Below are 13,014 nucleotides of genomic sequence, written 5' to 3'. Positions count from 1 at the left end.
CTAATGATTTTTAACTATATTTTAACACATTTTTGACCAGAGACACATTACAGGCATTAGTTTCTGCAAAAATCCCCTGGTCAATAATGTCTTAAAAAGGTAAAATTTATTCCTACATATTGGTCTGTCACAGCATTCAATAATAACATAATTGTTTTTCTTTTCAAGCCCAAACTTTTGCATATTTGTCAAAAACTTCATCAAAAATTGATCTTCTTCACATATTCATATTTACAAGATAGTATAGCCAGATTTGTCAACTTCTCTTCACTTAGAATTGAAGAGCACTTTTTTTTTTCTTTTTTTTTTTTTTTTGCGGTACGCGGGCCTCTCACTGCTGTGCCCTTTCCCATTGCGGAGCACAGGCTCCGGACGCGCAGGCTCAGCGACCATGGCCCACGGGCCCAGCCGCCCCACAGCATGCGGGATCCTCCCGGACAGGGGCACGAACCCATGTCCCCTGCATCGGCAGGTGGGCATGAACCCGTGTCCCCTGCATCGGCAGCTGGACTCCCAACCACTGCACCACCAGGGAAGTCCGAAGAGCACTTTTAACTAATTTTAACATTTATGCTTCTTTCACACGAAGCAACATATATGCAACTAGTGAAGAAAACCTTAAACTTTATAATAATCTGATTCCCAGTAAATTCCAAAGATTGTTATACTATCCATGTATTTGTTTCTTTAGAATGTATGTTGGTGGTTTCAAATGGCTCTTCAGTCAAAAATACTTCCACTACAATATTTTCACCATAAAATGCATCATAAATTTCTATAACGCTGGTTATAACTACAAATTTTTTCTTCTTTTGCAAAAGTGAAAGAAAATGGCCGAATGATAACAAACATGGACATTATTTGATCCATTGCTTTAGAAAAAGTGTCCATTCTTCATGGAAACAATTAAGGTATTCACATGTTGCTATTTTTAATGGCAATGTAATACTAGCATCTTCTGTTGTTTCTCCTGGCATTCTTCTCTGAAATTTGACTCTTTTTTCTATATGAATGTCCATTTTCTTACTTTGTTGGTCATTGTTGTTAAATAGTTAATATCCTTTCCCACATTTTCTGTACGCCTCTCTTTAAGAAATGATTTTAAAGCTTGGTGTTTCTGTACAGTGTACAGTGCTCCAGGATAATTCCAGATGTTTGTGATTTTTCTTTTTTGGTCAGATTAACCTCATCTAAAACCTCACACTAGAAAAAGCAAGATAACTCAAAAAAAAATCACACACAGCTATCATTGTTTATTTTGAATCACTGTTAAATGCAGGAATTTGTCCTATCACAGAGATTGCAAATGAACTGTGTCAAAAAGTGAGCTCAGTTGATTCCAAACAATTACAAACTTATTACTGAATAGGTGTCCCTAGGTCTACATGTGTCAGGGGCCTACTGCATAACTGGCAGTGCTCCAAACTTACTTTCATATAGAATATAATGTTTATTAAAGTTAATAAAACTTTACTAATTTTGAAGCCTACATATATAATTTTAAAACTTAACAGTAAAACTGAACTAGTTATTTATACTTAGACTGATAAAATATTTGTTCAGGGAGGAGAATTTTTATCACTGAATTTTTTTTTTAGAATTTCTAATGCATGGTGATAATAAAACCAGATTGACTTTTAGTCAGGATTATAACTGGTTTAAAATTCTACACAGGGACTTACCTGGTGGTCCAGTCATTAAGACTTCATCTTCTAATGCAGGGGATGTGGGTTTGATCCCTGGTCAGGGAGCTAAGATCCCACATGCCTCATGGCCAAAAAACCAAAAAAACATAAACCAGAAGCAATATTGTATCAAATTCAGTAAAGACTTTAAAAATGGTCCACATCAAAAAAAATTCTAGGGCTTCCCTGGTGGCGCAGTGGTTGAGAGTCCGGCTGCCGATGCAGGGGGACACGGGTTCGTGCCCCAGTCCGGGAAGATCCCACATGCCCTGGAGCCGCTGGGCCCGTGAGCCATGGCTGCTGAGCCTGCGCGTCCAGAGCCTGTGCTCCGCAATGAGAGAGGCCACAGCAGTGAGAGGACCACGTACCGCAAAAAAAAAAAAAAAAAAAAAAAAAAATTATATACAGACCAATCCCTGCACCCTCCCTCATTTCTTGTACACAGACCTAACCTCTCCCACAGCCTGGTCCTTGGTACTTCACTGCACTATAAAATGGATTGTTACAGACATGAACATAGATTAGCAGCTCTCAATCTCAGCACTAGTGACATTTGGGTTGGGTAATTCTTTGTTGAATCAATAGTGTTCATATGGCTAGGGTCAGGCATAAAAAAGTCTGGTATGAAGTGCCACTACATAGGTAAATCTATCTGGCAAGATTTCTAGCTTGGACAATGATACATGTGGGGAGATGAAAGAGGAAAGGAGTCACTGGCTCAGCCAACACATTCGGGTGAGTCAATGCTGGCAAAGAAAAGAGGTTATATCTTGTACCCCAAGGTCAGTTGAGTACCTGGGAGGTTACTGGTGACTCTGACCAGCAGAGCTTCAGTGGGGTTTTAAAAGGGGATTCCAAAACTATGCAACAGCTAAAAACTGAAGAAGCAGAGACAGCACTTTCAAGAACCTTGAGTATGAGTTGGGGAACATAATGGAATTTCTTTTTTTAACCTTAATCCTTGCCAGCGAAAAGGCATTGAATTCCTTCAAGGAGAAGCTATACGACCTGCTAAATTTAACTCCCAAGCTACGTATTTTCTCTCTGTCTTGGTCTTGATGGACATGCAACCAGAACTATTTGCTATAAATTCCTTGCTCTTGATGGTATGTTCAATTAAAAACGTTTTCTCTGAACTGGCTTTTACACCATTGACTTCATTCTATCTCGAATTTCCGTCTTTATGTTTAAATATAACTGCAGCAAAATTCCCTTTAAATATTGCTCATTTACAAATCTGAAAATTCCCAGGTATTTTAAAACCCACCTCTTCCAGTCTATTATGATTCATGAAGTTTGGTTTTTGCCTCAAAAGATTTTGCTTCACTTTTTAAAAATTTCAATAACTTAAGAGAGCTTCCTTTTTCAGAGGTATGTGTAGGGGAGATATATTTAAGAAATTTAAAAGGTTTTAATTTCTATGTCTTTCTAAGAATGTTTTTGGAAACTTTAAATAAGAGTATATAAAAAAACTTTTAGATGCTTTACTTTATTTATGAAATAGAGTGCCTTTTATTACCTTGCTTTTATTTAACTGATTTCCTCTGCTGAGGAATTTTCTCCCTATTCTACAGCTGCCTATTGAAGTCCCACCCTTCTTTCAAAATAGAACTCAAAACCCACCTCCTCTAGGAAGCCTTCTAATCAAATTGCTCTCACTTCCCTGTAATATTCTTTCTCTGGCACTTAATATATTGAGTTGGTCTTGGTGTTAGAATTATTAAAGTTATTACTCTGTAAGTCTATGGTGAACGTGGACAAGGACAATGTCTTAATCATTTTTCAAAATCTCCTACTGAACTTAGCACCATGCTTTGCAAAACAGATGGTCAAAAATGTTGATTTCAGTGAATCAAAGCCAATCACTTTATTGAAAATGAATCCGAATTGGGCTGTAATAATGTTTTCTGAACTTAGCTTTAAAATATTATAGGCTTTGTTGCATAATCTTGAGCCTATCTTGGGCTAATTGGAAAATAATTTAAAAAAATAAATCATATATATGTTAAGATTTATAGTTTATAAAGTGCCTTAGCTCATTAATTGCTGAAAAATCAATAAATAATTAGGTGAATGGGAAAGAATAGTGGTCATAAATTATTAATGTAATTTACACATTTGTATCATAGAGTTGTTGTAAAACTGCCACCAGTGATTTTATGTCAAGATACTTGGATTGCCCTCTTATTACCTCTGTGACCTCAGGCATATTTGTTATTCGTAAGACATGCATCCTTCATATGTACCATGCCTATCTCCCAAAGTTACTGTCAAGATCAAATTAGACAATGGAAAATAATAGCAGATTAAATTATTGAGAGGTAAATATTCAAGAACTCTACATTGTGTTTTCATTTTACCATTCCCATTTTTATAAAAAAAAAGAAGTCTTGTCACAGACAGTGAATATAATTTGCCCAAGGGCACATAGTTATTAAAAGATAGAATTAGAATTTGATATCCATCTGATTCCAGAGCCAAAGCTCTAGGCCAAAATGCTAAATTGCTAAGTGTCAGCTCCATCCCTTCAGATTTTATAAAACTTGACTATGTAATATTAACTAGCTATTTCAAAATTTTTAAGATCTAAAATTCCTACAATAGAAACTTTTCTTTAAATTTCCTAGAGATATAAAGTAACAAATCTAACCAAAACACTCCATAAACATTGACATGAAATTTAGGCAAAAAATAATCTGTTAGAAGATTGATTTAGGAAACATATTAGCCTAGTAACTTGCCAACTACTTGTCTCCTATACAGTAACTAGTTACACCCTTTGGTATGTTATATATATAAAACTTTGAATCTTACATAAATCCATTAGTAGCTCAATTAGAGGGTTTATTATTGTTTAGGAATTCACTTCAAGTCAAAAATTGAAACCTGAGGAGTTAATCTTACACATTAAAAATACAAAGTCTGTACACTGATGTGTATAAAATTGATGACTAATAAGAACGTGCTGTATAAAAAAATAAAAAGATAAAATTCAAAAATAAAAAAACTAATACTAAACTTTCTTTGGGTTATTTGTATGGAAATATGTTAATATAAATGTTTCAGACATTACATGAAATTCCTAAAAATCTTATATGTTCTGGTGTTACAAGTCATAATTCTAGTTATTACTTTAAAATATATATCTTCTCAGAAATAACTAAATTTCCTTGTCAATTGCATTATTATGAACTTTCATTAAATCTTTAACTGTGGTTATTTTCAAGTCTTTTGTCATTTACAGAGAGTTCTGGGTGTACTCTGATGCTTTTGCAAAAATGTTCCCATAAAAGGGTTTCATTTTCAAGGAATTCATGGAAAAGTCTCTGACAAGTACAGGTTTCTGGTTTCTGACTATACTGCTGAACTGAATGAATAAGCATTTTCAGAACTCTAATGGAAAACTGATGAATTCATAAAAGTGCTAACAAAAGATCAAGATGAAAAAAAATTAATTACATGGGACTGAGTGAACTGATGAGGATGATTATAATTTTTGTGACTTTCTGTTTGAATAAAAAAATATATATAAAATCTGATAGATCCATCTATTTTCCTTCTAATTCAAAAATGCTACCGTAAGCCATTCAGTCAGATTGATTTCTTTAAGATGCCAAGTTTCAACTGTAATGTGAAATGTGGAGAACACTGCCATCCAGGGGATAGAGGATTGAAAATGCAGAGCCAATGTATGGACACCAAGGAGGGAAAGGGGTGGGGTGGGGGGTAGGGGGCAGGCGGGGAATGATGAATTGGGAGATTGGGACTGATATATATACAATAATATGTATAAAATGGATAACTAATAAGAACCTGCTGTATAAAAATATAAAATTCAAAAAAGTATATATATAACTAAAAAAAAAAGAAAATGCAGAGCCAGAATAACAGAGAAACTTAATGCAGTGGTTGTAAGCTGGGATTGAAACAGTTTTGTTGGAATCTGCTGTGAGGTGAATTACTAATAATAGCTCAAGTACTAAAGATTGTAAATGACATGCTGAAAAAAATGACAGGTTTGCCAATAATAATTTCTCTTTACCACTTATTCAAGTAAGAGAAAGGTGTAACGTTTGTTTCTTTAAACCCCATAGCTTTTTTTTAAAAAAAAAAACATTTTATTGTGGTATAATTGACATACAAAAAGCTGTAAATAATTAATATTTTCAACTTGATGACTTTGGAGATAAGCATACACCGTGAAACCATCACCACAATCTGTGCCATTAGCATATCCATCATCTCCAAAAGTTTCTTCCTGCCCCCTCTATCATTATTTGTGTGATGATAAAAACACTTAAATGCTTTTAAGATTTGTCCTCTCAGCAAATTTTTAAGTATACAATAAAGTATGGTTAACTATGAGAACTATGCTGTACAGTAAATCCACAGCACTTACTTATTTTGTATAACTAAAACTTTGTGCCTTTTGACTAATACTTTCCCATTTTCCCCTCCCTTGGGCCTCTGACAACCACCATTCTATTCTTTGCTTCTATGAGTTTGACAGCTTTTGATTCCTGATTTAAGTGGTATCATGTAGTATTTGTCTGTCTGTGTCTGGCTTATTTCACTTAACATAATGTCCTTCAGGTTCATTCATGTAGTTACAAATGGCAGAATTTCCTTCTTTTTAAAAGTTGAATAACAATCTATTGTTTGTGTATAACACATTTTCTTTATCCAGTCATCCACAGATGAACATTTAGATTGCTTCCATGTCTTGGATACTGTGAATGCTGCTGCAGTGGGCTCAGTTACCAGGTGATCCTACCATTCTATATTCCCATAAATGATGCTTGAGAGTTCCAGTTGTTCCACACCCTCACTAGCACTTGTTATGATCACTTTTTAACTATTCCATTAGGTGTGTAATTGTATCATATTGTGGTTTTAACTTGCTTTTCCCTGATGATGTTGAACATACTTTCATGTGCTTATTTGCTATCTACTTATCTTTTTTTAAAAATACCATTTTAAACTATTTATTTATTTATTTATATTTGGCTGCATTGGGTCTTCATTGCTGCATGCAGGCTATCTCTAGTTGCGGTGAGCAGGGGCTACTCTTTGTTGTGGTATGTGGGCTTCTCATTGCAGTGGCTCCTCTTGTTGTGGAGCACAGGCTCTAGAGTGCAGGCTCAGTAGTTGTGGTGCACAGACTTAGTTGCTCCGCGGTATGTGGGATCTTCCTGGACCAGAGCTTGAACCCTTGTCCCCTCCGTTGGCAGGCAGATTCTTAACCATTGCACCACCAGGAAAGTCCCACATATCTTTTTAAGTGTATTTTCTGTCCGGATCTTTTGGCCACTTATTTTATTGGGTTCTTTTTATCCTTATTGAGTTTGGAGAGTTCTTTACATATTCTAGATAAAAGTCCTTTATAAAATATGTTAGTTGCAAAATTTTCTTCTACATGTAGAGCTTATCTTTTTACTATCTTAACAGTGCATTTTGAAGAGAAGTTTTAATGTTGATTCAGTCCAGTTTATCAGTGCATTTTTATATGGATTCTGCATTTGTTCTGATATCCAAGAAATCTTTGCCTAACCCTAGGTCACAACGTCTTTGTCCTATCTTTTATTCTCTAAGTTTTACAGTTTTGTGCTTTACATTTAGGTGTATAATACATTTTAAGTTTTTTTTATTGTATTTGGTGTGAGATGTGGGTCAAAGTTAATTTTTTATATGAGTATCCAATTGTTTCAGCACAAATTTTGAAAAGGCTACCTTTCCTCCACTGAATTATCTTTACAACTTTGTTGAAAATCAGTTGTCCATATATGCATGGGTCTATTCCTCAATTCTATTCTGAATGCTAAACATCCATGAGTTTAGTTGTAATCTAGAAATGTATGATTATAATTTTTTGAAAGTGCAAAATGATAGAAATGTCAGTCATCAGGTATGTTAGATAAGGAGAATATTACTTTTGAGGCAATTTCCTTTTTTCAAAGAACGTGGGTGTTATAGACTGAATTGTGTCTCCATATATTGAAACTCTAATCCCCAATATAATGATGTTTGGAGATAAAGTCTTTAGGGAGTCAATTAAGGTGAAACAAGGTCATAAGGGTGGAGCCCTAATACAACAGGATTGGCATCCTTATAAGAAGAGGGAAAGACATCAGAGAAGGCTCTTCCGGCTATGCACATTGGAAAGGCCATGTGAAGACACAGCAAGAAGGCTGTTTCTGCAAGCCAGGAAGAGAACTCTCAGGAGAAACAACCATGATAGCACCTTGATCTTGGACTTCTGGCCTCCAGAACTGTATGAAAATAAATTTCTGTTGTTTAAGCCACCCATTCTGTGGTACTTTGTTGTAGTCTGAGTAGACAAGTACAGTGGGATTTGAGAAAGTCTTAAGAAGTTTGAATTTGGAAAACTTGAGTCCCTATTGTATATGCTTGCGAATCCTTACTTCCACTAAATGTAACACTGCAATAAAGAGGAAAAAGATCTTGTACCAGTTGCTTTTAATGATAGTAGTTTTGTTGTTTCATATCTCTGACAGCATTTAAATGATCCAGGACCAGCCCTTCAGGAATAAAAGGGGCAGGTGCTGCTTTCTAGAGAAACTTGTAGCCTGATGAACACAAATGCATTATTATTCCTAGAGGACATGTGTATAGCTTAATGAAAGCAGATTAGTTAGTAGAACCAACTCTGTAAAGAATCAAAATGATTTTTGAGGTTGTAACATCAAAAGACAGAGATGGATTGATATTTAAGTGATATATCAGGCACAATGAAAAACTACAAGTCACTTTAAAAATGAATATCTAAAGTTGCTGAGAGCTTATCATGTAAAAGAGTAGACAGTACATAAGAAATTTCAAATTAAAGTAGAATATTGTAAATAATATAAGAATGAACTGCTGATGAGAAAAATTAACTTCTGTTGGGGGCTATGAAGACCATTGTTAAAAAAGGATGTATAGAATGTGAACCTGTCTTGAAAAGTAGCACTTGAGAAAGCCGATCTGGCAGAGGGAGCATCATAAGCAAAGGAGAGAGCTTCTGCTAAGAAAAGGTAGAAAACAAATGCTGAGCCTGAAGAGACTGTGCTGGCTAGAGAAATGAGATGTTGGAGAACAAGAGGAGTGGTCAAGAGAAAACATTACAGAGACTTTAAGAGCTATAGACAAACTTCATATTAATACATTTTTTGAAGCATTATGGAATCATACTAACACCTTTCTCCTAAATTAGAAGACACATTTTCCATAAAGCTCTACATTTATCTTTAAAACAACCTTTCCTGAGTATTTATGTATGAAGTGCCTACTAGCCACCTGGGGTGAAAAACCCCAGCACTCCAGGAGATCAGTTTTAATGAGGAGAAGAAGTAGCTGAATAAGGAGACAATTAAAATTCAGCGTATGATTTATGAATGCAAAAACTACCTTTATGCAACGCTAGTCAAACAGGAAGTTACGCATTAATCTAATTCTGCCCAAATCACACACTGAAGAATACCAATCCAAACACAAGACTAAGTTATTGTAAATTGAGTACAGAATCAGGAGTCAAGAGCATTGGACTTGCACAGGACTGTCTTCCTGAACAGAAGCTCAGAAGTGGGCCTGGCTTAAATTTACTTTCCACACAGTCTTGAAATACTTAATAAGTTTATCTGTGAATTTGAGTTTTGTAAGTGAAATCCAGTGGGACAATGAAACATATGTCAACGGTTTAGTCTCAGGTCAAGTGTGGTCTTACCTGCTACATACTTCCATTTGGGTTCTCTGGCTTCCTACTTCCCTGTCTCTGCCCAGCAACTACTGCCATCTTGGTCCAGTACAGGCACTCCTCCCTGAGTCCTCAAGCATGGGTCCCAGGCACCTGTGAAGATGTGCACTAGCCCCATGGCATCCCTGTGCTTGAGGGAGCATCACACTAAATACCAAATAGAAAGCACATGACAGGTCAAAAGACACCACGGAAGAAAAGAAGAAACTTTTTCCTACTTTTTGAATGGGGGGGGGGGTCCTGCATTTTCATTTTGCACTGGGCCCCTTAGATTATGTAACCAGCCCTGGAATCCTGTAGCAGTGGTCGGCTCCAGCTCGGCAACTCTTGACAAGACACTTGGCCCCTCGAAAGTTAGTTTCCAAACCTGTAAAATAAGAATAATATTTCCTATCTCATTGGATTTGACTATTTTGGAGATAATTCACGCAAAGTGTTTGTCCCAGCACTTGACCCATTTTAAAGCTCTATACTACCAGGTGTTAACTATTAATGTTATTTAACTCCGACTCAGTCCCTCATGTGTCCTCTACACGCAGCCTAATACTTCAAAACAGCCAATCTCACAGGCAGCATGAAATGTGCATCCTGGTTCTGTTTTATAAGCTCATTAGACCTTCTTACAGTGTGCAGAAAAATATGTCAATGCTTGAGCTATAAAGTGAGGCTGGTAAAAAAGCTGAATCTAAGAGATGTGTTTGTTAGAAGCGCAAAAATCTTCACAAACGCTAGATAAAAATTCGGAGCAAAACTGGTCGCTCAAGTGATCATTTCATGAAGGCTTTCACTCCCATTGAGACACGAAAAACAAGGTCCTTACACAGCTGGACCCACTCTGCGAACGAATATAAGAAAATTAGCATCTTGAAAAACTTCTAAACAAGGAAACGGCTTCTGGAGCGTCCTCTTTGCCACCGGCCCCTACCTAGTTTCCATAGGAACGCGCAAATCAGACGGGGAGCACTCCACGCAGGAAGTTGTTATTCGTCACTTCCGTCCTTCACCTCAGAGTCAGTGTACCTTTTACTCGCACTTCGGCTGAAGCAGTCGGCGGATGAATTTTGGCCCAACGAGGCCGCCGTTGGAGGGGCGTGGCAACGCACCCGTGTTCCGGCCGATGCAGTTCATGTGCGAGCAGCCGGGGTACTTCTTAGAGCTACCATGGACCAGCCGGGGACTTTGAACCTCAATAATGAGGTGAGCACCGAGGTCTAGAAACCTGTGGGACTGATCTTTAGGGCCTTCAGAACAGCTTTGCTGCGTCATTTTGAGGGGCCTGGGCGAGGCGGGAGTCAGGCGAGTTTTCCGGAGCTCAGAGACTGACAACCGTAACTCCCCACCCCCACCCTCCTACCCCCTGGTTTCTAGGTGAAGTGTCTCTGGCCCTCAGTCCTCGTGAGTTTTTATTTGTGGTACTTTGGGAAGAATATTTAATCTCTTTATTCAGTGTCTATCTGTAAAACGAAGCTCATGATAGTACCTTCCCCAGCAAGGCTGGAGTGAGAAATTAACTGGAGTATGTAGTGTTTGCACAGTGCCTGACAGTAAACTCTCAGTATATATTTCCTGCCTTTTGTTGACTGCAGAAAATGAAGGAGAGATTGAGAGCTGTAGCTTTTCCTAAGAAATTGTTCATCTTGAATGAGACCGTATCATTTATAAGGATGTACGCTCGCTCAGTACCTCATTTCTTCTTTCCGCTACTGTCCTATTTCTGTGCTTCCATTTACAGCAAAACTTTAATACTTGCTGTCCACAAGTTTTCATCTCTCCTTTTCTCTTGAATCCAGTCTCATCAGACGTTTGCCCTCATCACCTCCACCATTACATGTCACCAGGTTACCATTTCTGTCATTTTCCCCTTTCTAGTTTCTGCTTCTATTCAAGGAAGTCATAGTCATCAAAGACTTAAAGTAATCTGGAAAAGCAGGAATCAAATGAGGACCTCACAACTACAGCAAAGGAAATTATTCGCCATTTTTATTCAGTGGATATATGAGTCTGCTGTGAGCAAGCCACTGTTCATATTACACAGTTCTGTAAGCAACCTGTTCTGAGGTAGGAAAGGTTAAGCACCATTCATCAATGATACAGGACAGTGCTCACAGAAAAAAGTTACGTAGTGCAGAAAAGTTTCCAAAGAGGGCAAGATGAAATGAGTGATAACTTGTTCTTGGTCTTTAAGGGTCCTACACAGGATTGCATTCAGGAATTCAATGATGGAGAAAGAAGGTGTTCTAACCAGAGGAACCAGTATAAGCGAGGAAAGAATGGGAGTGGGAATCCCCTTGGATTGTATAGTAGTAGATAACTCTCTACTGATGAGAACTTGTGGGATAAAGTAGGAAATAAAGCTGAAATGTATTATTGCCTTACTACCAGGTTAGTCAGTCTGGGTTTTGCTTGACAGTGGAGAACAGGGTATACCTAAGAGGAGAACTCTTGAAGGTGTTTATATTGGTAAACATATGTTAAGCTTGTGCTAGTTACAGAAAGCATTTGGTGGTCTATTTTTCCATTAGATTCCCTAGGAGGTATAAAAGATCTTAATCGGAGTGATGTCCTTGGAAATTCACTGGAAATACTAGTGAACTTCCTGTTCAATTTCGAAATTACTGTGAAAGGAGTGGTGACAGTCATTTACCCCACTCTTCGCTTAAGGCTCTTTCTTTTTCCACTTAGTTTCCAGGCCTCTTCAAAGCAGTTAAAATTTGGCCTTTAGGAAGTCTTCACTAATTCACCGCAGTCTGGGCTAGGTGTCTATTCTTTATGCAACCAGGATGCTTTCCACTCTGAAAACACTTGTTTACCTGTTTCTCTCTTTTGGTGTGTATGTCTGTCACCTGCAACATATGTGGTCTGTAACTGTTTGCTGGATGATTGAATGAACTTATCCAATTAGGAAATTTGTACATCCCACACTGAAGTAAACCTTACATGTTCTAATATGAAGGTAGGAAAAAAAAGGATAGAAGAAAGTGGAGATGGTGGAAGAAAAGTGTTATAATTTAAAATTAATGGGAGAAACACTACTAAAGGAAAAACAGTTGTTTACATAAAAATTGAAAAACAAAGGGGGAAAAACGGGACAACCAATTAGAAAAAAAATACAGCAAATATGACAGATAAATGGCTAATGTATTACTATAAAATAGCTCATGGAACTTAAGAAAAGTCATCTCATAGAAAATTGGTAAAAAAAATGAATTAAAACTTCTTCATGGAAGAAATATATATGAAAAAGGGTTTAAATTCACTGTTATCTTTCTATCTTTCCATTACTTTTCCATCATCACCCCTATCTTAGTCCAAGTTATATCTCCCAGCAGAACTACTATCCTAGCCTCCCAGCTACTTTGACTTGTTTTCTCATCTCATCTCTCTAGTATAGCTGGAGCGCTCTCTTCAAAACAAACCTAATCATGTGTTTCCTTGCTTAGAACTGATTTGGTGGCTTCCTGTTGCTTTTGGTCAAGACCAATCTACACAAAGCCAGTCTCCACTGTTATACCACTACCCTCACCGCCCTCAGGCTGTGTACTTCAGCCACACTGGCTTTCCTCCACTATCTAGCGT

At 37.2% G+C, this 13,014-nt stretch overlaps 1 protein-coding gene across 1 annotated transcript in view; it reads left to right on the top strand.

The window, feature by feature from the left end:
- Window positions 1-10,451: 10,451 nt before the first annotated feature.
- Window positions 10,452-13,014, top strand: part of SRFBP1 (serum response factor binding protein 1) — a 52,762-nt gene continuing 50,199 nt past the window's right edge. The window contains exon 1 of the mRNA XM_032628406.1: window positions 10,452-10,635. Within this exon, the coding sequence (XP_032484297.1) occupies window positions 10,600-10,635 (36 nt within the window). The 5' untranslated portion in view covers window positions 10,452-10,599. The remainder of the gene's footprint in view (window positions 10,636-13,014) is intronic.

The sequence above is a fragment of the Phocoena sinus genome, chromosome 3 (assembly GCF_008692025.1).
Source record: "Phocoena sinus isolate mPhoSin1 chromosome 3, mPhoSin1.pri, whole genome shotgun sequence".
In the NCBI taxonomy this organism is placed as follows: Eukaryota; Metazoa; Chordata; class Mammalia; order Artiodactyla; family Phocoenidae; genus Phocoena; species Phocoena sinus.
The sequence above is the reverse complement of the archived record's forward strand: the minus strand, read 5'-3'. Positions and strand labels throughout refer to the sequence as shown.